The sequence below is a fragment of the Capra hircus genome, chromosome 4 (genome assembly GCF_001704415.2).
Source record: "Capra hircus breed San Clemente chromosome 4, ASM170441v1, whole genome shotgun sequence".
Lineage (NCBI taxonomy): Eukaryota > Metazoa > Chordata > Mammalia > Artiodactyla > Bovidae > Capra > Capra hircus.
The window spans coordinates 73759959-73782905 of NC_030811.1; the positions used below are offsets into that span (position 1 = coordinate 73759959).

The following is a 22947-nucleotide window of genomic DNA, read 5'->3' on the forward strand; positions in this document are numbered from 1 at the left end:
CATCACTGACTCGATGGACATGAGTCTGAGTGAACTCCAGGAGTTGGTGATGGACAGGGAGGCCTGGCGTGCTGCGGTTCATGGGGTTGCAAAGAGTCGGACACGACTGAGCGACTGAACTGAACTGAATGATACTGTACATCATTTCATGTTGATGTATCATCTTTTATGATGATACATACCCGTCAGCCATTTGTTTATCTTTGGAGAAATGTCTAAGTCTCTTGCCCATTTTTCACACAGACTACTTTTTAAATACAAAGGAAACAAAATGTATCTTTACCATGGAGTAATGATTACAATATAACATCACCAATAATAGTATAGACATTGTATCTCTCTTGATGCAGGATACTGCTGCTACTGCTGCTGCTGCTAAGTCACTCCAGTGGTGTCCGACTCTGTGCTACCCCATAGACGGCAGCCCACCAGGCTCCCCAAAATGAACTTAATATCATCTATTTAGTGTCGATGACAAAAAATTATTTAACTTGAATCTAATAGGGAGCAGATGAATACAAACTGAACAACGTTCTAGAAACCGTGGAATTCTTAGAAAAGGTGAATGTTATTAAAGCAAAAAACAAAACTAGGGATTATTCTAGACTACAGGAGCTTAAAAAGGCATGGCAAATAAATGTAATGCATGATCTTTGATTGTATTCCAGATTGAGAAAAAGGTCCACTAAGAAGGACATTTTGGAGATTTGAATATGGTCGCTGTATGTTACTCATAATGATAACTAAATTTTCTTGTAGTGATAATGGAATTATGATTACGTCGGAGAGTATTTGTTCGTAGTAGATACTCAAGAGTAACAAAGTCTACAAAAAACTGAAATGATTTATCATAAACAACACACCCCCTCCACACACACAGGGAAAGCAAATCTGGGGAAATGTTCAAAATTGGTGAATATGGGTTAATACGGATGTTCACGATATTTTTCTCAACTTTTCGGTACTTTTGATATTTTTTAAAATAAAAAATCAAGAAAGTATTGTTAAAAGCTCTTTAAGTTCAAGCAGCGCTATTCTGGTTGGTTTAAGGATCTTTAAAATACAACTAGCTCCCCTGATGAGCTAAGAATACAGTTGACAGAGTAAATGATCAGGATGAGTATCTTTCAAAAACATTTTTTCCCCCAATCAAGTTGATTAGAGTCACCTAGGCCTAAATTTGAATCATTGTTGGGTAAACTTTTTAACCTCTTCAGGAGTCAATTTCCTCTTAGTAAGGAATAACTCCTCGGTGGCTTGGTTATAATTGTTATACACTTGGCATTTTTGAACTGGACTTTTAATTCCTGTGCAAAAGCGTAATCCTACTTAATCCTACTGTTTGCATCTTTTTCTTTACACTCAAGCAATCCTGCGGGGTAGGTAACGATGAGAGATAAAATGACTTTTCCAAGGTCACACAGCTAGTGAAAGACCCAGGTTTCTCAGCTCTTGGTCCTGTGCCCTTTCCACACCCGCCGGAGAGGAGGAAGTGGCGCTCATGGGGATGCAAGGATGTAGAGGAGCAAAGGGGGAGAAGAGGCCACGTGAGGAAAGGTGGTGTGAGACCCGCGGAGGCGCGGGCCAGGGAAGAGCGCATGGAGAGACGTGTGGCGCGACCGGCCGGGGTGGGTAGGGGAGAGGCTGTGGTTGCAGGGGGAGGGTCGCGCGGGCCGGGTGCCGGGTAAAGGCAGGAGGCCTGGGCCAGCCGCGGGGGCGCAGGAGGCGGAGGCCCGGGCGGCGGGCTGGGGCCGCGGAGGCGTGGGAGGGAGTGGCGGTGGCCGTGTGTGTGGGGTCACTTCCGCACAGGTGGACCAGTCGCGTGGGTGCGGGGCGCGCGGGCGGCACCGGCGCGGGGGTCTCGACCCCACTGGGCGAGTGGGGGCGGGGGCGGGGGCGGGGCCGGCCGGGGGCGGGTTTTTCTGGGCCCCCCGCGGGAGCGGCGGCGGCGGCGGCGGCGGCGGCGGCGGCGCAGGCGCGGTTCCCGCCTCCTCCCGGCCGGCGGAGCGAGTGAAGGCTGCAGCTCGGCTCGGCTCCCGCGTCGCTGCCGCCGCCGCCGCCGCCGCCGCCGCCGCCGCCGCCGCCGCCGCGAAGCCCCCCGCCCCTCTGGCGCCGCGTCGGGATGAGTTCCCGGAAAGGTGAGTGGCCCACAGCGTCCCCTCCTCTCCGCCACGTGGCCCCGCAGGCCGGCCTGCCCGACCGTTAATGTGTGTCTTCTTTCCTCAGTGCTGGCCATTCAGGCCCGAAAGCGGAGGCCGAAAAGGGAGAAACATCCGAAAAAGTGAGTCCACATAGGGCTGGTCCCCAGACGCCCGTCCCCGCCCTGTCGGGGGTTGCCCGCGGCCGAGCAGGGGAAAGTTGCCCGGATTCCTGGAGCCGGCGGGCGGGCGGGCTGATCCCCCGGGACTCCGGCGCTCGTCTCCTGCGCGCCCCGCGGGCGGCCCGGGGGGAGGGGCGGGAGGGCGGGGGAGGGGCGCAGGCGAGCCCGCGGCCGCCCGGCTGAGCATCCCCGGACCCCAGGCCTCTCCGGCCTCCTGTCGCCGCAGCCGTCAGGGGCGGACGGGCGAGGAGGCGTGGGGCGTGCGCACCCTCCCTTTGCTCTCCTAGCTGGCCGGGGGGTCGCGAGCCTTCCAGGAAGGGGCGCTGGCGTCCGGTGCCGCGTCCGGGCGTGAGGCTGCGGCATCGCTGCCACCTGGGCGCCGGGGCGCTAGAGGAAAAGGAGCCGTGTGTGTGTGTGTTGTGTGTGTGTGTGTTTGTGTGTGTGTGTACGTATGTATATGCATGTTGCCTCCTCTTCCTCGGCCCCCGCCTCTCGGCCTTTTTGCTGAAAACCCGAGCTGGTTGTCAAGTGGTTTGCCTCGGGCGTGTTCCTGGCGCGAATTCAGCTCCGAGACCTGTGCGTTTCGGCGCTTGGATTTTTTTTTTTCCCCGAAACTTTCTGCCCGGGCCGAGCGTGACTTCTCTGAGCCGCGGCTGCACCCGGGTCTTGGGCTGCGCGGGGCGGGTGGGCGTGTGCGCAGGCGGTCCCCGGCGCGGCTGCCCAGCCCCTCATTGTGCCGGGAGGAGATGAATAGGGTGGTGATATTTCAAACGTGCCAGCCGCCAGCCACCTCCAGCTTGGCCGCGGACCGGAGTGGGAGCGGCCGGCGCCCGGGAAGCCTTTCCTGGAGAGCTGCTCCGACACCGCAGAGCGCCGCCGCGTCTCCTTTCCCTTTCCTCCCCCTAATTTTGAAGAATCTACTAGCGTTCAGAATCTTTACTCCTCCTCCTAGATTTGTGGCTTCGCTCTTCCATTTGAGCAAGAAATACTCTATGGTTTATTTGGTATTATGGGGATAGTCCGTGATCATCTTTAAATAAAGTCACGAAGCATTTCTCGTTGGTTTGTTTTCTTTGGGGCACTAGCCTGCAGCGTCTTAGACTTTTCCCCTTCTCATTCACTTTGGTGTCTGCCTAGCGAATTTCATAACCATTGGTGGCGTCTATGAAAGCTGCGTAAGTCATTACTAATGTGATGTATCATGATATTTACTTGAACGTAAGTTCAGGATGTCACAAAATGTGGATACCTATATAATAAAGCCTTTCTTAAAAACACGCACCCCGCACTCAAACAAGCCTACTACTAGAATGAGGGAAACATATTTATTAAGGGCTTAAATTGATGGATAAAAATTGAATTCTTAAGATTTAAAATCGCAGTGGATATTTGGTAGATTTAGGAACTTTAAAAATTAACGCTATCAGTCTTATATTTGAGGTCTCCTTTGGTAAATGATGGAAATTTAGCCCATAAGTAGCCCATAAGAACTGTAGTGTTTTGGCTCTTGAGTTTTGGTCACGACTTTCAAATTTAAGCATTTCTTCCTACATAGCCCATTTTGTTCAGAAAAGTTAAAAGGAGTTGGAAAAAAGCATGCCCTTAGTTTTGGGGATGGCTGTTTGTGTGAGGCTGTGTAGATGGATCTATGTATATGTAGATCTGTTTGATTGAGGCAGTGTCATTTTTCACTTAATTTTTTGAATCATGGCAGTATTAAAGGAATCCTTGATATTGCTTTATTCATATATTCAACAAGTATTTGTATGCCATTCCTAGAATACATTGGTGGAGCTTTGAGCAAGAAAAGCAAAGTTTATGAAGCTGTGTCTCTTCCGGGGCTTCAGAACCAATGACAAAGACGATTCCGGATAATGCCGTGAAGATAGAAAGTGAAGATGGGGTGCATTAAGTACAGTGATAGATAACATTTGAAAACTGTGCCAGTCAATTTGCGGCTCTATTTTCATGTATCTATCCCTGGTGGTCATCCTGTGAGGCAGACACTGTAGGTATCACCACTTTACAGATGAAGTGGAGGCATAGCATGAGTAAGCAACATGTCCAGCTATTAAGTTCAGTCTGGGCAGACTGAGACCAGAGCTCACTCTCAGTGGCATTTCAATAGAATTTAGAATAAAGAGAAGATGGGAGTATGGCAAAGGCCCTGGGGAGGAATGGGCTAGGAATGTTGGAGGAACCCAAAGGTCGGAGTGGCTAGAGTGCTCCTGGTGAGGATGGTGATTTGGGAGGAGTTGAAATGGGTAGGGCCTGGCCTTGTAGGCCCTTGAGAGGCACACAGATAGGAGTGGCGGGATCTGATTCCTATTAAAAAGTATACTGGCTGTTAATGTGGAGGATGGATTATGAGTGGTGGGAAGAATTACACAGAGAGCTTGCCTTCCATAGTAATTGGGGAGAACTCTGGTGACTTGACTTGAAGTGGTGTGGGGAGAGAAGTGATGGTGGAGGGACTTGAGGAGACTGGTAGCCTCAGAGGTTTTCCTCATTTTACAGACAGCTCTGATAGAGGGTAAGGTCACACAGTTAGCTTAGTTTGAACCAAAATTCGGGTCTCCAGATGCCCAGTGTTTTTGGCTTTTACTTAGTTTTCCAGAGCGGGAGAGGGAGTATAGATCTAATTTTAGTATAATGACTGGCACACTTGAATTTTATGACTATATAGGCCTGGCTTGATGCAATATGATCTACTTTTATCATTATCTGCTTGTATGTACAAGTGCCACTTCATTTTAAGTCATTTCAGTTCTGTGAGTTTTAATGACTTGAACCACTTCCTGTAGGCTCCTTTTTTAGAATGCTAGTATTTGTAGTTGTGAGAAATGAGATTAAGATATTTCAACTGAGATTGTTAGCTTGTCAGATTGTCACTGACTTTAGTTTGCTGATTATTAATTGTGCTGCTTTGTGAGTAACAAGCAGCAGGGAAGAGCTACAGTGTCATTCAAGCACAAATCAAGCCTTAAGAATTGGCTAAAACACATGTCTTGCGATAGAGTTTATTTTGGGGGCCTGTGCAACTGTATACAATTTTTTAATTTAAAGAGTAAAATAACTTTTTTCCTCATGTGCAACTTTTTCTTGAAACATAATTCACATACCATAAAATTTTATTTTTAAAAAATTTAGTTTTTCAAGTATGTAATTTGCTTTTTTAAAAATACGTTTACAAAGTTGTGCAACTATTATCTAATTCCAGAACATTTATATCAGCTCAAAAAAGAAACCCTATAGTTGTTGCTTCCTGTTCTCCCTTGCCCACAGCAGTCACTAATTTGTTTTCTGTTTCTATAAGCTTAGCTATTCTGGATGTTTCATATAAATAGAATCATCAATATATGATCTTCTGTCTGCTTGCTTTCTTTTAGCGTAATATTTCTAAGGTTATCTATGTTATAGCAAGTATTGGTATTTCATTCCTGTATATTGCTAAGTAACATTTTATTGTGTTGGTATACTGTGTTTTAGTTGAACATTTGTGTTTTAAACTTTTTTGGCTAAATTTTTTTAACACCTTTTTTTAAATTAAAACTTTTTATTTTGAAATAGTACGATTTGCAGGAAGTTGCAAAAACCGTACAGGGTTCCCAGTGTTTGCTTTGTCCATCTTTCCCCAGTGGTAGTATATTCTATAACCTAGAACATTGTCAAAACCAGAAAATTGACTTGGACACAGTACTTAACTCAAGTAAGGTTTTGCTAGTTTTTACATGCATTGTGTATGTGTGCAGTTCTATCAAGTGTTACCACTCGTGAAATCATCACCATGATTAGAATGCAGAACTGTTTCGTCATGACAATGTAACTTCTCTTGTACTTTTTAGTAATCATACTCTCTCTTAAGCCCTAACCCCCCATAGGCACTGATCTGTTCATCACTGTAATTTTGCTACTTTGAGAAAATTATATAAATGAAATCATATAATATGCAACTTTAAAAATTATTGCTATTTTTTAAGTTAATGTATGTATTTTAGCTGCACTGTGGGGCATATGGGATCTTAGTTTGCTAATCAAGGATTGAACCTGTGTCCTTGCATTGGAAGCATGGAGTCTTAATCACTGGACCACCAGGAAATCTGAGTATGTAACCTTTTGAGATTCACTTTTCTCAGCACAGTGCCCTTCCATCTCATCTTTGTTGCTGGTGTATTGGTAACTTCTTTCTGTTGCTTTTGCTGAGTAGCATTTCAGTTTGTTTACCCATTATTCATTCATCTGTTGAAGGACACATGGATAGTTTATAAATCTGCTAAACATTCCTGTAACAGGTTTTTAATGTAAACATGTTTTTTCCACTTATGTAGGGTACCCAAGAGTATGATTGCTGGAGGACTTAGTCTGCATTTTGACTTTCTAGCAAGTTAGCAACTTGGTCTCTTGGTGTCTGTTCCTCTCTCTCTCTGTTCTCTGCATATTTGTGATCTGTGTCTATGGTATTGGTGATGGGATTCTGTATCCTTTGGGCTCTTAACTTTCTATTGGCTGGTGGAGCTGGTTGGTTAGCTATATTTTTGGAGTATGTATGAGTTCTGACTGCCACAGAAAATGGTAGGCATGGGATTGGTGGCATTGGGTCAGTAAATCACAGGTGAGGCAATTTAGGAATGCTGTCATACAAGTTTATATCTTACTAGGTAAGCCTTAAGTGTACCCTGTAGTATAAACTCAAGCTCACAAGCCCATGATTTTGAAATTCCTCCTATGGAAGGAAATCACTTGTTTTTGACTTCTTCATTATACTGTTGTGTATTTAACAATTATTTTTATATACCAACAAAGCTGTTCAATACAACAAATATATGTGAAGCAGATACCTAGTGCTGCAGATACCTAGTGCTTGCCAGTGTATTGGATGCTAGAAAGAATAAGCTAAATCCCTATGCTAACTGGCAAGTAGGGGAGATTACCTGGGCAACAGACCATTGCAGAATGGTGTGATGAGTGCTGTAAGTTTTAGGTACAGTGGTGCTTTGATTGTTATGGGACGTTGATTGTTAGGAAGAGACCTTGTTGGATTTTAACTTTATTGTTATTTTAATGAATAGGTTAATTTTAAATGATAAAAGTAATATGGTCATGGTAGAAAATTCAGGGAATTCCTTGGCGATCCTGTGGTTAGGACTTGGAGCTTCCATGCAGGGGGCACAGGTTCGATCACTAGTCAGGAACTTGATCCTGCAAACTGTGTGGTGTGGCTAAAATAGTATAAAACAGTTTAAAGAAATAGACATCCATTGTAGTTCCGCCAATTATTTTGGTGTGTTATCTTTTTATATGTACATATTTTTGTCTTTAAAAATTGAATTATATGTGTATATGTATATTTGATGCATTATCCTTTTATCTGTGCATATTTTTTCCAGCTTTATTATTATTAAGATATCGTTGCCATATAACGTATGTAAGTTTAAGGTGTACAACATGATTTGGTGTATGTATGTATTGTGAAATGGTTTGTTGTTGTTTAGTCGCTAAGTCCTATATCCGACTCTTGGTGACCCCATGGCCTGTAGCCTGCCAGACTCCTCTGTCCATGGGATTTCCCAGGCAAGAATACTGAAGTGGGTTGCCATTTCCTTCTCCAGGGGATCTTCCTGACCCAGAGATTGAACCCTTGTCTCCTTCACTCGCAGGCGGATTCTTTACTGCTGAGCCACCAGGGAAACCTCTGTGAAATGATTACCACATTAAGATTAGTTAATACCTCCTCCATCCTCTCATATAATTACTTTTTTCTTTTGTGGTGATAACATTTAAGCTCTTTGCTCTTGACTCTCAAGTATATAATGCAGTACTGTTAATTATAGTTTGCTTATGCATATTTTTGTTTTCTCAAAACTGAGCTATAGCATATATACAGTCATGTGTGTATAGTAATGTAGTAAAGAGCTCTAATCTTTAGTGTGTAGCTTGATGATTTTTACATTCATTTATATCCTTGTCACCACCACTCAGATCAGAATGCAGACCCTTCCAATACTCTGTGTGTGCTCAGTCTTGCAGTGGTGTCTGACTCTTTGTGACACCCTGTGTAGCCTGCCAGGCTTCTCTGTCCTTGGAATTTTCCAGGCAAGAATACAGAAGTGGGTTCCATTTCCTACTCCAGGGGATCTTCCGGATCCAGCAATCAAGCCCGCTATATGGTTCCTCAAACCTCTCCCCAGTTCATACCTTGCTGCCCAGAGGTAACCACTTGGCTGGTATGTGTCATTATTGGTTAGTTTTGCCTGTTCTTGAACTTCTTATAAGTGGAATTGTATGGTGTATACTTTAGGTTCTAGCTTCTTTCATGCAACATTGTATCTGTGAGATCTGTCTGTATTGTTGCAAGTACTAGTTGTACCCTTAGTCTGTTGTTACTACTTTCTGATATTCCGTTGAATGAATATACTACCACAATTTTTTTCCTTCAATTTTTAGTCATTATAAATAAAGCAGCTACAAGTATTCTTGTACATGTCCCTTTGTGGGCATTTGCAGTTGTTTCTCTTGGGGATATATTCTAGCAGTGGGATTGCTGGGTTATAGAAGAGGTGTATGCTTAATAGTACTTGCAAAGATATTTTTCCCAACTTCATGAAATAGTTCTGATTGAACTGCATTACATTCCCACCCACAATGTATGGCGTTTCAGTTGTTCCATGTCTTTGTAATATTTGATCGTGTCCTTCTTTTTAATTTTAGCCATTCTGGGTGTGTACTGATGTCTCATTGAGGTTTTAACTTGCATTTGCCTGAGTGATGCTTTTGAACATCTTTTTGTATGTTTATCGGTCATTTGAATTTTCTGTTTTGTGAAGTGCTTGTTTTGTCTTTTGCCCATTAAAAAAAAATGGAATGCAAGCCTTATTTCTTACAGAAAATTATGAATTTTGTTGAGATCTAATTTACATACCATATAGTTCATCTGCTTAAAGTGTACAGTTCAGTAGTTTTTAGTAGATTTACAGAGAGTTGTATTAAACTGGATCTTGATGAGCCAATAAAAATTTGCCAAGTAAATAGGAGGGGACAGGGTGAGGGTCTTCCAAGCAGAAGCTTTGCTACAGTTGATGTTAACATGTGGGGGTGTAAGTGGCATGCTTGAATTCCTGAAATATCGAGCAGGGAGGTAAGACTGGGGTGCAGATGTGGTGAGTACTGAGTGGGGTTCATTGCTGAGGGTGCAGATTGAGATGTTCTAGAAAGATTACTCTAGCTGCTGTGTGGGGAATGGCTTAGAGGCAAGAGAGCCATTAGGGGGCCATTGCAGGAGGCTTCAGGAGACTGGTAGGTATTAAGGGGGTAGAATTCATTGGATTTAATGTTTAATGTCAGAGGAGCGTGAGAGGAGACTGGAATGAACCCCAGGTTTCTGAATTAGCTAAATTTGTGGATGGTGTTGCCATTCCTCAAGATAGAGAATGTGCAGCAGCTTTGGAAAAAGCTAATGATGGCTTTTGTTAGGCAGTTAGAGGTGTCTGGTTCACTTCCAGTTAGAGGTATTGCTCAGTGTTGACTGCTAGAACACTGGGAGAGCTCCAGTTAGAGGTGGTAACTGGAGTTGTTGGTGGCAGCTGGCTGAAGGTGTTGAACGTGTAGAAAAGAAAGCCATAGGTAGGGTAAAGGAGGAGGCAGAGGGATAGGAGAGCCAGGAGAAAGCTGATTCAGTTACCAAGGACGTTTCAAGAAGGGAATGGTCAGCAGAGCACAATCTGCGAGGGGAAAAATAAAATCAAGTGAGATGAACCCTGGTGTTGGCCTTTTGACTCTGGCAAGTAGGAAATTGTTAGAGCCCACAGCTGGAGCAGTCTCAGCACAGTGTGTTTGGACACAGAGACCTGTAGCGCCATGAGTGAATGAGATGACAGGGTAATCTTTTTTTTTTTTTTTTAAAGATTACTAGTTAAATAAGCTTTCTTTATGTCAAGGAGAAAAGGTAAAGAGAAAGTGGTTCTTGAGAAGTGTTTTTTCCCCCCTGCCAAATGTAAGCAAATGACTACGAGGCATTTGGAGCAGAAGCCTTGACAGGAGGGGATGGGATTAGAGCACAGGTCTGTTTTGTACAGAAGGAGGCTATCTTCTTCTGAGAAGAGAAAGGCTATAGGCTGCATGTCTTAAAAGCATGCTCCTTAAAAAATAAATAAATAAAAGCATGCTCCTAGACTTTGTTGGTAGAGAAGGCAGTGGCACCCCACTCCAGTGCTCTTGCCTGGAAAATCCCATGGACAGAGGAGAGTGGAAGGCTGGAGTCCATGGGGTTGCTAAGAGCCGGACTCGACTGAGCAACTTCACTTTGACTTTTCACTTTCATGCATTGGAGAAGGAAATGGCAACCCACTCCAGTATTCTTGCTTGGAGACTCTCAGGGACGGCAGAACCTGGTGGGCTGCCATCTGGGTCGCACAGAGTCAGACACGACTAATGCGACTTAGCAGCAGCAGCAGACTTTGTTGGAATCTTACATGGTACATGATATGGGCACCATGCCATATTTTCTTTGGAAAATCCAAATAGAGAAGACCCCTGGCCCTAAGGTTGTGTACTCATGGTAAATGTTCAGTAAAGTTTGGCTGCAGTTATTAGGATTTGGTTGTTGCTGTCTTTTTTTTTTTTTTTTCAAAGTGATTTGTCTCGTCATCCCAACTCTTTTGCGTCTCTCTATATATGAGTATTGAGGTGTTGACTTCTCTGTTCCTGCTTTAGTTCCCTATTGTTTTAATTACTGTAGTTCTGAGTACCTTTTAGGCTTTTGTAGGGCAAGGGCTCTCCTACATATCCCATATGCACTTTGTCATTCTTGGTTTCAAAATTTTTTTGGCTGTTCTTGCGTATTATTAAGATTATATTTCTAAGTTCCTCCTCCAGTTTATTTTTGCTGTTTAGTTTAAAATAATACTCAGTTACTGAGTTCACTGCCAGGGCCTGGGTTCCATCCCTGGTTGGGGAACTAAGATCCCTCATGGCAGAGCCAAAAAGAAGAAAAAGAAGACAAAAATGACTCACGTTGTCACCATCTAGCAAATACTCACAAATGAAAAATTGTTAATATTTTGGTATTTTTCTTTCAATCCTTGTTTCTTTTGTGTGTTATTTAATTATCTCATACATGATTTTGTATCCTGTCATTATTTGCTATTTTGTCATTAACATTTTTAATATTCTTAATATTTTCTCATAATCATTATTAATGACAGTGCTTAACTGCTTAATTTGTTTGAATATTTGTTGCTAGAAAATGTTTACTGTCAGGCATTATAATATTTCAGTGAACATCTTTGCATTTCAGATTTTCTTAGATTATATGTAATCTTAGAAATTGAAATATCAACTCAAAGATAGTGAACCTTTTTAAGACTCTCAATTTTGGAACATTGTTAAGAGCCACCAGGGCTAGAACTAGCTAATTATAGGATGTGAAGAGGAAAGCAATAAAAGAACAATGACAAAACTTGACTGAAAATGTTATACCTAATGAGGATTAAGAAAGTTGGGAGTTGTCTGGAGATGGGCAAGAGATTTTGTTTTCGGCACACTGTATTTGAAGTGACATCTATCCAAAGGGAGGTACATTATGGGGAGTTGGTATATGGGTGGGAAGCTGGGACTTAGAATATACCTTTGAGGACAGTTGGGACAGCAAGATCAGCTTACTGAAGAGAAGGGGGTAGAGAGAAGAGGGCTCGAGCCTGAAACTTGGAGAATGCCATTGGACAAAATAAGACAAAGGAAGCTAAAGATCAGTTTAAAGAGGATAAATAAGTGGGAGAAGGAAGTTTAAGGAAACTGAGATTTGAGAAGAGTTCATTAGATTTGTTAATTTAGTTCATCATTGATAGCCTTTATATTTCAGAGGTGAGTATTTCTTTCCTTCCTCCCACCTCCATCTCTCCCTCCTTCTCTTCCTTTCTTACATTGTCTCATCATCTGGTCCAGGTAGATAAAGTATTTCTTGTGTTGATGACTAAGGATTAAGACATTTTTTTATTGCTCTGTGTTTGTATCAAAGGTCTAATAGGCCCGTAGATTTTTATCACCAAATGTTATATTCTTTTTTTTTTTTTTTCAAGTCATTACCTGGAGTTGGCAGGTTTTTAAGCTTGTACCCTGCCTTGATTCCAGGAGCACTGTCAGCTAAGGATAAAGGTAGCACAGCCTAATCTAAACTCCTGGTTTGTGTGGATAGCTGTTAGCCATTTTTTTTTCTTTCTTTCGTTTGTTTTGGTGTGGGTGCTCTATTTTGTTGTGTATGTCTCCAAGGGAACATTTCAGATTGTTTGCATTACAAAATTCTTCATGTACCTGACTATAAGTCAGCTTTGGTTATATCTCCCCTAATTCCCCAATGAGAAATTTAAAATTTTATACAGTTTGGAATTTAAAATTTTATAGATATAGATGGAGTAGTTAAATGTTCACTTATGATATTTAATCTCTAAATTACAAATACATTTAAATTCACACATTATATTGGGTTGGCCAAAAAGTTCATTTGGATTTTTCTGAAACATCTTCCGCAATACATTAATTTAGAAGTGCCTCATGTTTCATGAAGCAGTTTTATTCAGACATTTCACATTTGTAACATCAGTGACTTATCATTAGAAATGCTTTTTTTACTCACCACAAAAAAATGGAAATACGTGTAGTGATGGCTGTGTTAATTAACTTGACTGTGGTAATTGTTTCACAAAGATATGTATGTTGAATTATGTTGTACATTTTGAATATATACAATTTTGTCAGTTATGTACCTCAGTAAAGCTGAAAAAAGTTATCAAAATTGTGAAACTGCAGAAGCTGAGTACTTGGTTATGGAGATTCACTACTGTCTTTATTTTTCTGTTTATAAAAATAAATTAAAAAAAATGTTGAAAAGTGCTTTTTGAATCAGTTTTCTCCAGAACACGATACATATTTTTAAAAACTTTTCCCCCAGTTTTATTGAGAAATAATTGAGTAAATTTTTGTGTAACTCTAAGGTGTACAGCACAACAGTTTGATATACATAATTGAGTAAATGATTACCACAGTAGATTTAGTTAACTTCCATCATGTCATATAGATAAAGAGGAAAAAAAAAATTTCTCTGTGATGAGAGCTCTTAGGATCGTTCTTCACAGCTTTGCTGTATGCCATATAGTCATGTGTGCACATGATTAACTACAGTCATCATGTTGTACATTACTTCTCTGTGCTTATTTATCTTATAACTGGAAGTTTGTACCTTTGACATCTTCCAGTTCACCCTCTCCCCATCCTTTGCTTTGCAAATCTGATTTCTTTAAAAACTTTATTTCCTAGAACAATTAAAATTTATAGAAAAGCTGTGAAAGGTAGTACAGAGAGAGCACATGGTATTTATGTCAGTCCAAACTGAGATGTATCATCGTTGAATCCATAGATGATACTGTCACTGGATATTTTATCCAAGTATAATGAACTTTTTGTGAAACTCTGAGGCCCTTTTGTTTTTCCTTCATTTATTGTTTGGAATTGCATTTGTTACCATTTAACGATTGACTTACTCTTCCAAAAAATTATTAAAAAGATTTGTGTATGGCAAAGTCACGTCCGACTCTTTGTGACCTCAGCACACCAGGCTTCCCTGTCCCTCCCTATCTCCTAGAGTTTGCTCAAACTCATGTCCATTGAGTTGGTGTTGCCCTCCAACCATTTCATCCTCTGTTACTCCTTTCTTCTGGTGCCCTCAATCTTTGCCAGCATCAAAGTCTTTTCCAGTGAGTTGGCTCTTTGCATCAGGTGGCCAGAGTATTGGAGCTTCAGCTTCACCATCAGTCCTTCCAATGAATATTCAGGGTAGATTTCCTTTAGGTTTCCTTGGCTTGATCTCTTTGCTGTCCAGGGGACTCGCGGTAGTCTTCTCCAGCACCACAGTTCAAAAGCATCAGTTTTTCAGCACTCAGCCTTGTTTATGGTCCAGTTCTCACATCTGTACATGACTACTAGAAAAACCACAGCTTTGATTATACGGACCTTTGTCAGCAAAGTGATATCTCTGCTTTTTAATACGCTGTCTAGGTTTGTCATAGCGTTTCTTCCACGGAGCAAGCATGTTTTAATTTCATGACTGCAGTCACTGCAGTGATTTTGGAGCCCAAGAAAATAAAGTCTGTCACTATTGCCATTTTTCCCCCCATCTATTTGCCATGGACCAGATGTCATGATCTTAGTTTTTTGAGTGTTGAGTTTTAAGCCAGCTTTTCCAGTCTCCTCTTTCACCCTCATAAGAGGCTCTTTAGTTCCTCCTCACTCCTCACTTTCTGCCATTAGAGTGGTACTATCTGCATATCTGAGTTTGTTGATATTTCTCCCAGCAATCTTGATTCTAGCTTGTGCTTCATCCAGCCTGACATTTTGCATGATGTACTGTACATAGAAATTAAATAAGCAGGGTGACAGTATACTGCCTTGACATACTCCTTTCTCAATTTTGAATCAGTTCCATGTCTGTTTCTGTTAATTCTTGACCTGCATAGAGTTTTCTCAGGAGGCAGGTAAGATGGTCTGGTATTCCCATCTCTTTAAGAATTTCCCACAGTTTGTAGTAATCCACATAGTCGAAGGCTTTAGCGTAGTCAATGAAGCAGAAGTAGGTATTTTTCTGGAATTCCCTTGCTTTTTCTGTGATCCAACGGGTGTTGGCAATTTGATCTCTGGTTCCTCTGCCTTTCCAAATCCAACTCATACATCTAGGAGTTCTCAGTTCATGTACTGCTGAAGCCTGGCTTGAAGGATTTTTCTAATTCCAAAAATATGTTGGGATTATTTGCCTGTTTTTAAATTGATTTTATTGGGTTGATGTCTCTAAGCCTCCCAAATTAGTATTGATTAAAGTGATTTCAGACAGTTCCCCATCAGTCATCAGTAAAGAGTGTTTTGACCCTTCCCTCTCTTCTTGGTCTGACCAAGACTCATCTGAGTCAGGCTTCTCTGGGAATGATCATTATGTCACCCTCTGCCACCAAACCTAGCATTCCTATAATCCTGATTGTTCATTTCCTCTGGAAGATTCTTTTTTTTTTTTTGCCTTATTATGTTAAAAATAAGATACTTGAGAGCAGTGTATCTCTTTAAAGACTTTATAAGGACTAGAATCTAAGGCAACTACCTCTTTTTTGAGGGATAATTTTTGCGAAAAGACCATGCTTTATACTTGGGCTTATATGATACTTTATGCTGAGTCCTTAGCCTTACTGGATAAATCCTACAAAATGTAGTTTTGTCCCTGGTACTTGAATTCAGTTCAAAATTAATTGGCCTATCAATTCCAGAGTGTGTGTTTTCCAGCTATTTTTTGGATATATTCTTAATGTAAATATTTTTAAGCTTTATAATTCTCAAGTTAGGGTCTTAGAATGTGGATCCTAAAAGGATAGGGACAAGAGGGACCATCTGTATGAGACTGTTGATTGCTGTAAACTTGGCTGTGTGTCCCTCAAGAGCACAGTGTGGGTGTCGTGTCCCCGGTAGGACCTCAGTGTAGCAGAGGTGCCGCTCGACAGTTGTGTGCACCAGGCAGGGTGGGGAAGGGAGGAAAGACAGATTCCACCCCAGGAAGCAGAAGTGTGAGATCCGGGAGGGATGAGAAGGACAGTGCACTGAGAAGTGGCGCCTGCCTCTTGGGCCTCCCGTGCCCAGGGCTTCCTTTGGTCACCAGGTGCTGCTGTTGCTTCTGGCACAAGGGACAGAGCTTGCTGCCACTGTTTCTGCTGTCAGTCAAGCTGTTCCCGCCAGTTACACAGGGAGTCTGCAGTTATTATTTTTACGTCTAGAATATTCCAGTGAAAGTGTTTTTTTTTCCGGGAGATGGGTTACATGATGTGTTTTATCCTAAAATAGGATGTACAGTAAGTCTCCTACATACGAACGTTCAAGCTGTGAGCTTTCAAAGATGCGAACGTGTGTGCCATCAGTGTCAGATGTGAGTGAAACTGCAGCTTGCTGTCGGTCTTCTATTGCTGACGGTCCTTCAGCTCTACCATCTCCTACCTCCTCTCCCTCCTCCAGTCAGTAACTCTTCTTGCCTGTTCACTCGATGCCAGCCAGCCCCTGTATGCCAGCTGTTGTACTGTACTACTGTACTATCCAAGATTAAAAATTTTTTTGTTGTTCATTTATTTTTTATGTATTAATATTATTTGTGTGAGAATGTTATAAACCTCTTACAGTTGAGTACTTATGTAGCCAATTGGGTTGGTTGCGTACCAAGGCTAACTTTGGACTTAACATGCTCTTGGAATGAAACTTATGTATGTATGTAGGGGACTTTCCCTGCATAGTGTTATTTGTATCGCTGATGTAAAATTGACTGTGTTCTTTTCACAGCTGAAATGTATTGCTTTAGGTTGTGGATCTGAGAATGCAGCAAAATAGCCAGGACTTTAGAGAGCACCTGGACAAGTGTTTTTCAGTCTGTGTAGTAGGAGAATGTTTTTTGGGCAGAGAGCCATGCCGTGCAGCTTGTGGGATCTTAGTTTCCTGACCAGGGATTTAATCGATGTTTTTGAGAGTGGAAGTGCAAAACTCTAACCCTGGACCATGAAGGAATTCCTGCAGAATGCTTTTAAAATAAATTTTTTACCTAGAACTCTATTATATGTAAAGTGGAAAAACACTGTCTCTTGGTCTTTCCCTCATATACTATAGTGCTTCTTCAAGGCAGCTTCTTGAGAAAGAGCTTAAAATTCTTCAGTGCTTTATTTCTTCTTTTGTCCTTCAGTGAAGAAGTTCCAGTGAAGGAGGAGTGAGGGGGACTGAAGAAGCAGGTACTCAGTTAAGGTCGCCTGTCTTCAGTTTCTGAGCCAGTTCAGTGCTAGTTAGGCTGCTAGAGTCCGATTCGTTGGCTTTCAACATTACCATATCGTCTGCAGAAAGCAGATCTTTCTGGGACGAACACAGAAGGTAAAGTTTTTAGCCCATAGAGATTGTTGCAAGAACCTTATTTTTATTTTTCTAAATATGTATTTGTTATTTATTTAATTAACTTGGTTGCACTGGGTCTCAGTCATAGCATGCAGGGTCTTTCAGTTGCAGCATTTGGTGTGCTAGACCTTTAGTTGCATGTGGGAGCTAATTCCCTGACCAGGGATCAAACCCAGACACCTTGCCTGGGGAGTGCACAGTCTTAACCACTGGGCCACCAGAGAAGTCCCCAGAAATCTATTCTTATCCGGTTCTAGATGCTGGAAGTTGAGATCGAGGTCTCAGCATGCCCGAGCTCCTTCTGAAGTCTCTAGCTGAGGGTCCTTCCTTGCCTCTTCCAGCTTTTGTGGCATTCCTTGGCTTGGGGCTGTATCACCTAACCTCTGCCTCCATCATCACATGATGTTCTTCCTATGTGCCTGTGTCCAACTTTCTTTTTTTAAAAATTAATTTATTTGTTTTAATTGGAGGCTAATTACTTTACAATATTGTAGTAGTTTTTGCCATATATTGACATGAATCAGCCATGGGCGCACATGTGTTCCCCATCCAGAACCCCCCTCCCAGCTCCCTCCCCTTCCCAGTGCACCAGCCCTGAACACTCTGTCTCATGCATCGAACCTGGTCCGACGACCTGCTTCACGTACGATAATACACACGTTTCAACGCTGCCCTATCAAATCATCCCACCCTCGCCTTCTCCCAGAGTCCAAAAGACTGTTCTTTACGTCTGTGTCTCTTTTGCTGTCTCGCACATAGGGTCATTGTTACCATCTTTCTAAATTCCATATATATGTGTTACTATACTGTATTGGTTTTTTTCTTTCTGGCTTACTTCACTCTGTATAATAGGCTCCAGTTTCATCCACCTCATGAGAACTGATTCAAATGTATTCTTTTTAATGGCTGAGTAATACTCCATTGTGTATATGTACCACAGCTTTCTTATCCATTCGTCTGCTGATGGACATCTAGGTTGCTTCCATGTCCTGGCTATTATAAACAGTGCTGCGATGAACATTGGGGTACACGTGTTTCTTTCAGTCCTGGTTTCCTCAGTGTGTATGCCCAGCAGTGGGATTGCTGGGTCATATGGCAGTTCTATTTCCAGTTTTTTAAGGAATCTCCACATTGAAGAACCTTATTTTTAAATTCCTCCCTTTACTGTCAGAAAAAGAAAGGTGAAAATACAGTTTTTTCCTTTGAATGGAAACTGCTCTTAGCATGTGACATGGACGTGAACTGTTTTATCAATTGGATATATGGTAGGAGTGCGATAGAAATTACTTTATGTAGGAAATTTTAGTATACAGTAAGATAGTTTTTTTTAAGGGTTAGTTATGTTTTCTGTCTTAGTTTTAGAAACTTGATTTTTCAGTTCCTACAACACTAAGACTTTCTGTGTCCTTTATCTACGTAATAGACAGCAGCACCCTGTAGGTTTAACAGTAATAGCAGATCTGTTCTCTTCCTCTTGACTCCACTGATGCCCGCTGCCTTCACTGTCTTTGCGATCAAGTTAAGGGACACCCGAGGATATGTTTACCTTTCAGAGGATCCTAGGGGGTATAATTTTACTCTTAAAGTGTGAATCCTGATACTTGGTGTAGGCAAAACCTGTCTTAGCTAAAAAAAAGTCATAGTTTCCCCTTTTCCTGAAGTCTGGTTACTCTTTGAATATTCTTTGCTGAGGCTGATCCTGCTGTCAGAAGGAGGTGACGAGGGTTCAAGTTTTGAAGACATCACTTTCCTCAGTGGTGTAAGATAAATTATTTAATTCTTCCAAGTCTTATTTTCTTCTTCTTAAAACAGAGCTAATAATATGTCTCAGAAAATAAATGTAAGGATTCAATAAAGTAATTATATCTGTGTAGTGCATAATAAACTGTAAGTAGCAGATGTTAGTTATTTTATGGTGTTTCAGTTGTATTTTAGGATTTTTTTAATAATAGGCAAAATAAAAGCTGTGGAATTAGTATAAAATTTTACTAAGCATCTAAATATGAACATGTCTTTAGTTATTTTGGCCAGCTTAATTTTTTTTTTTCTCAGTAATAATGCCTGCAAGTTACGGATAGGACATACGTTGTCTAAGGATAAGTCCTCGCGGTGAATTAGAGCAACAAAATTACCATTAGATCTGGAAATCATTGTTTGTAGCAGGTGATCTCTAGGTCTATAATTTGAAACTAGACTAAGGGGACGGGGTGGGAGAAGGCAATGACACCCCACTCCAGTACTCTTGCCTGGAGAATCCCATGGATGGAGGAACCTGGTGGGCTTCCGTCTATGGGGTCGCACAGATTCGGACACGACTGAGCGACTTCCCTTTCACTTTTCACTTTCATGCATTGGAGAAGGAAATGGCAACCCACTCCAGTGTTCTTGCCTGGAGAATCCCAGGGACGGGGGAGCCTGGTGGGCTGCCGTCTCTGGGGTTGCACAGAGTCGGACACGACTGAAGTGACTTAGCATAGCAAGGGGACAGGGCGGGGAGACTAAGACATGTTATAAAAGGAATGGGTAATCCTGGTAGTGGTTTTAAAAATTCATTTTTTATTTTTTAATTATGTTTAGGCTGAGTCTAGGGGCTTCTCTGGTGGCTCAGATGGTAAGGAATCTGCAATGCAGGACACTCAGCTTTGATCCTTGAGTCAGGAAGATCCTCTAGAGAAGGGAATGGCAACCCCACTCCAGTATTCCTGCCTGGAGAATTCTCATGGACTGAGGAGCCTGGCGGGTTTTAGTCCATGGGGTCACAAAGAATCAGACATGACTGAGTGACTGACACACACACACAAGCTGAGTCCAAGAGGGAAATAAACATTTAGTATTTCTTGTTTTATGAGATAAAATTATTTTGGGCAAGATTGAAAAATTACTTCTTGTTAAAGGAATTCTAGTTTCCTGTTAGCTTATATTAGGAAATCAAAGTGATGTTTTCCCACGAAAAGAATTCTTAATAAATTGAGTTGAGAACTTTGGCTAATAAAGGATCAAGGTGGCTGTCAGGCCTGAACCACAGTATGTATTGTTGTTAGGGTAGGAAATGCTTCGCAGACTACCAGTCTCAGAGACTTCCCTTTCCCATACCTTGCCTCCCATGTTTTCCACAAGACTAGAGAAATTCCTCTAACTCCATAATCTGAATTTTAAAAAATTTTGAAAATAAGCCCCATTCCTTCTGTTTGATATAGTTGCAGTCTTACATTGCATTATGGAAGAGCAGGCTGAACATGATTTATTATGTTTAATTTTTATCAACCTTAGATTGGGTTTTTATATTTAGAATTTACTTATTTTTAAAAATTGGGCTTTAAAATTTTTTAGCTGTTTAGAATCCATTTTTCCTCCCAGAAAGAGGCCTCAGTTTTGTGTGGGGTCTATCTCTTATGTGTTTTTGGTTCACATACTTTGGGTCCTTTCCACATTTCCCAAGGATAGATCACAGCCTATTTCAGTTGTACAGTCTAGGGCCACAGTGAGACCGTCCACCCAGAGCTAACTCCAAGGCTTTGCTTTCTCCTGTTGGCTTGACTGTTAGAGAATGTGAAATGGAGTTCTGAAGCCATTTTGTCACCAGGCAGATCTCAACAATGAGCAGACAACAGAGCCTAGCCAATAAATGGAGAAAAAGTCAGTCCTGGTGATGATGTTTAAACGTCTGCTGGAGCATGGACTGCCTGCTGGACTTTTAGTTATTTGCTTAAGCCAAATTGAGTTGCATTTTCTGTTACTTAAGACTGAAAGAGCAACATAATTCATAATGACCAAGGGATAGAACTGAATGTCCATCAGCTGATAAACAAAATGTAGTATTATATCCACACAGTGGGATATCAATTAGTAATAAAATGACTGACGTCCTCTTACAACAACATATATTTACCTTGACAACATTTTGCTGAATGAAAGAAGACAGTCATAAACATATTGCATTGACATGAAATGCCAGGCATAGGCAAATCCATAGAGTGTTTGCCTAGGGCTATGGGAAAAGGGGAATGATTGTTGAAGGATATGCGTTTCTTTTGGGGGTGATGAAAATATTCTAAAACTGATCATGATGATGGTTGTACAGCTCTGTACCAAAGTCATTGAGTTGCATATTTTAAATGGGTGTGAATTATGTCTAATATGGCTGTTAAAACAAAATTTAAAAACAAATAATTCTAAAAGATAACACTTATTATTCACATTTTGCATATGAGGTACTGAGGCACAGAAAGCAGCAGGTCCGTTGTTGGGAGATGGTAGGTTGTAGAGCTGGGATTCAGAACCACTGGTCTGACTACCAAGGCCAAGCTTACAGTTGTGCTGTTCTGCCTTTTTCAAAGACAAGGCTCATCTGTATGGAACTTTGAAGTTGGGAGTTGCTTAGCACTTGGTCAGTTTAACCTTTCATTTTACTGATGAGAAAATTAAACCTTGGATAATGTAGTGACTTATAAGATTGCCAAGTAAATTAGTGGCAGCCTGGGATTTGTGACCTACCCAAAGAGACAGGCAAGTAAACAACTAACAGTGACAGAAAGTGGAGGGGTGAGTAGCAAATGGAGATACAGGCCTTGTGCATGTAAAATAAGGGAAGGGTCAGTTAGTTCGGATGACTGCGTGAGGGGATTTTCATAAGAAAGGCCATGACATTCTGAGAGGATCGCTGGTGTAAACAGATGTGTTAGGGAGAGAATGAGGTGCCCTAAATATACAGTGGGGTGCAGTGATTCCCAGTGGGAAAAATCATGAAGTGCTGTCAAGGTAATGGGAGGGAATTCTGACTTTTGATGTAAGCAGTGGGAACCATTGAAGATTTTTGGGGAGCTGAATAGCACGAACACATGCTCGAGAAAGATAATGGGCAGCTTATGTAAAGGATGGATTGAGGTGGGGGCACAAAGTGAAGAGAGAAACTTCCGCACGTTGTCGCCATGGTCTAGGTGCGAGAGGAGGGTGATTGTGGTAGGAATGGAAAGGAGAGGGTGGATATGAGATTCTGCACAGGTGGAGTCCCTGGGACTTGGCAGTTAATTGGAAACATGCTAGACTGTAAGTTCTTGCGGGGGGTGGGGGTGGGGTCTGTGGGCAGTGTGGCCAGCTTGCAGTGTATCCCTGGCACCCAGCACAGTGTCTCGTACATTTATTGAAAGCAGAAAGGGTAAGATCTTAATAAGACTTTGGACATCTTCTCTGACTTCACAGAGTTTGGTCTGTTAATAGAGTAGGACTGGAGATGGGAAGAAGAGGAAAAAAAAGTATAAGGAGTAACAGGAAATGCAAAAAATTCAGGTTTTGTTGCATTTTAAGTATTTGTGGGACATTCACGTGGAGCTTTTGAACTGGGGAAACTGGGATCCTGACTCAGATGGGAGGGAGAGGCTGCAGTAGGTTTTGGAGCATTTGCAAAAGGGTCACCATTGAGGCGATGAGAATGAATAAGAGAGAGCTTTGAGGATAAGCTACATTTGGAAAGGGCAGGTGGAGGAGCAGCAGCAGCAGTAGCAGAGACCAGAAGAGGACCCTGTTATTATTAGTTCCTTCTCTGGAAGCCAAAGGAAGGGACAGTTTTAGATGAGCTTTAGGTACAGCCCGGGAGTGAGTGAAGTAAATGAAGACCAGTGAAAAAGGCTGTTGGACAACTTAGGAGAGTAATGGAGGTGTTCCCTGCTCAGAATTGGTAA

At 41.9% G+C, this 22947-nt stretch overlaps 1 protein-coding gene across 7 annotated transcripts in view; it reads left to right on the forward strand.

The window, feature by feature from the left end:
• SRPK2 (SRSF protein kinase 2) overlaps nucleotides 1507-22947 on the forward strand; it is a 243859-nt gene continuing 222418 nt past the window's right edge. For 4 of the 7 annotated variants that reach the window (XM_018047250.1, XM_018047252.1, XM_018047253.1 and 1 more), the window contains exons 1-2: nucleotides 1507-1628; nucleotides 2227-2281. In XM_018047250.1, coding sequence (XP_017902739.1) covers nucleotides 1508-1628; nucleotides 2227-2281 — 176 coding nt within the window. In that variant the 5' untranslated portion in view covers nucleotide 1507. Of the gene's footprint in view, nucleotides 1629-2033; nucleotides 2139-2226; nucleotides 2282-22947 lie in introns of those variants that run through there. The other 3 variants (XM_018047251.1, XM_018047254.1, XM_018047257.1) reach the window with 3 other exon arrangements.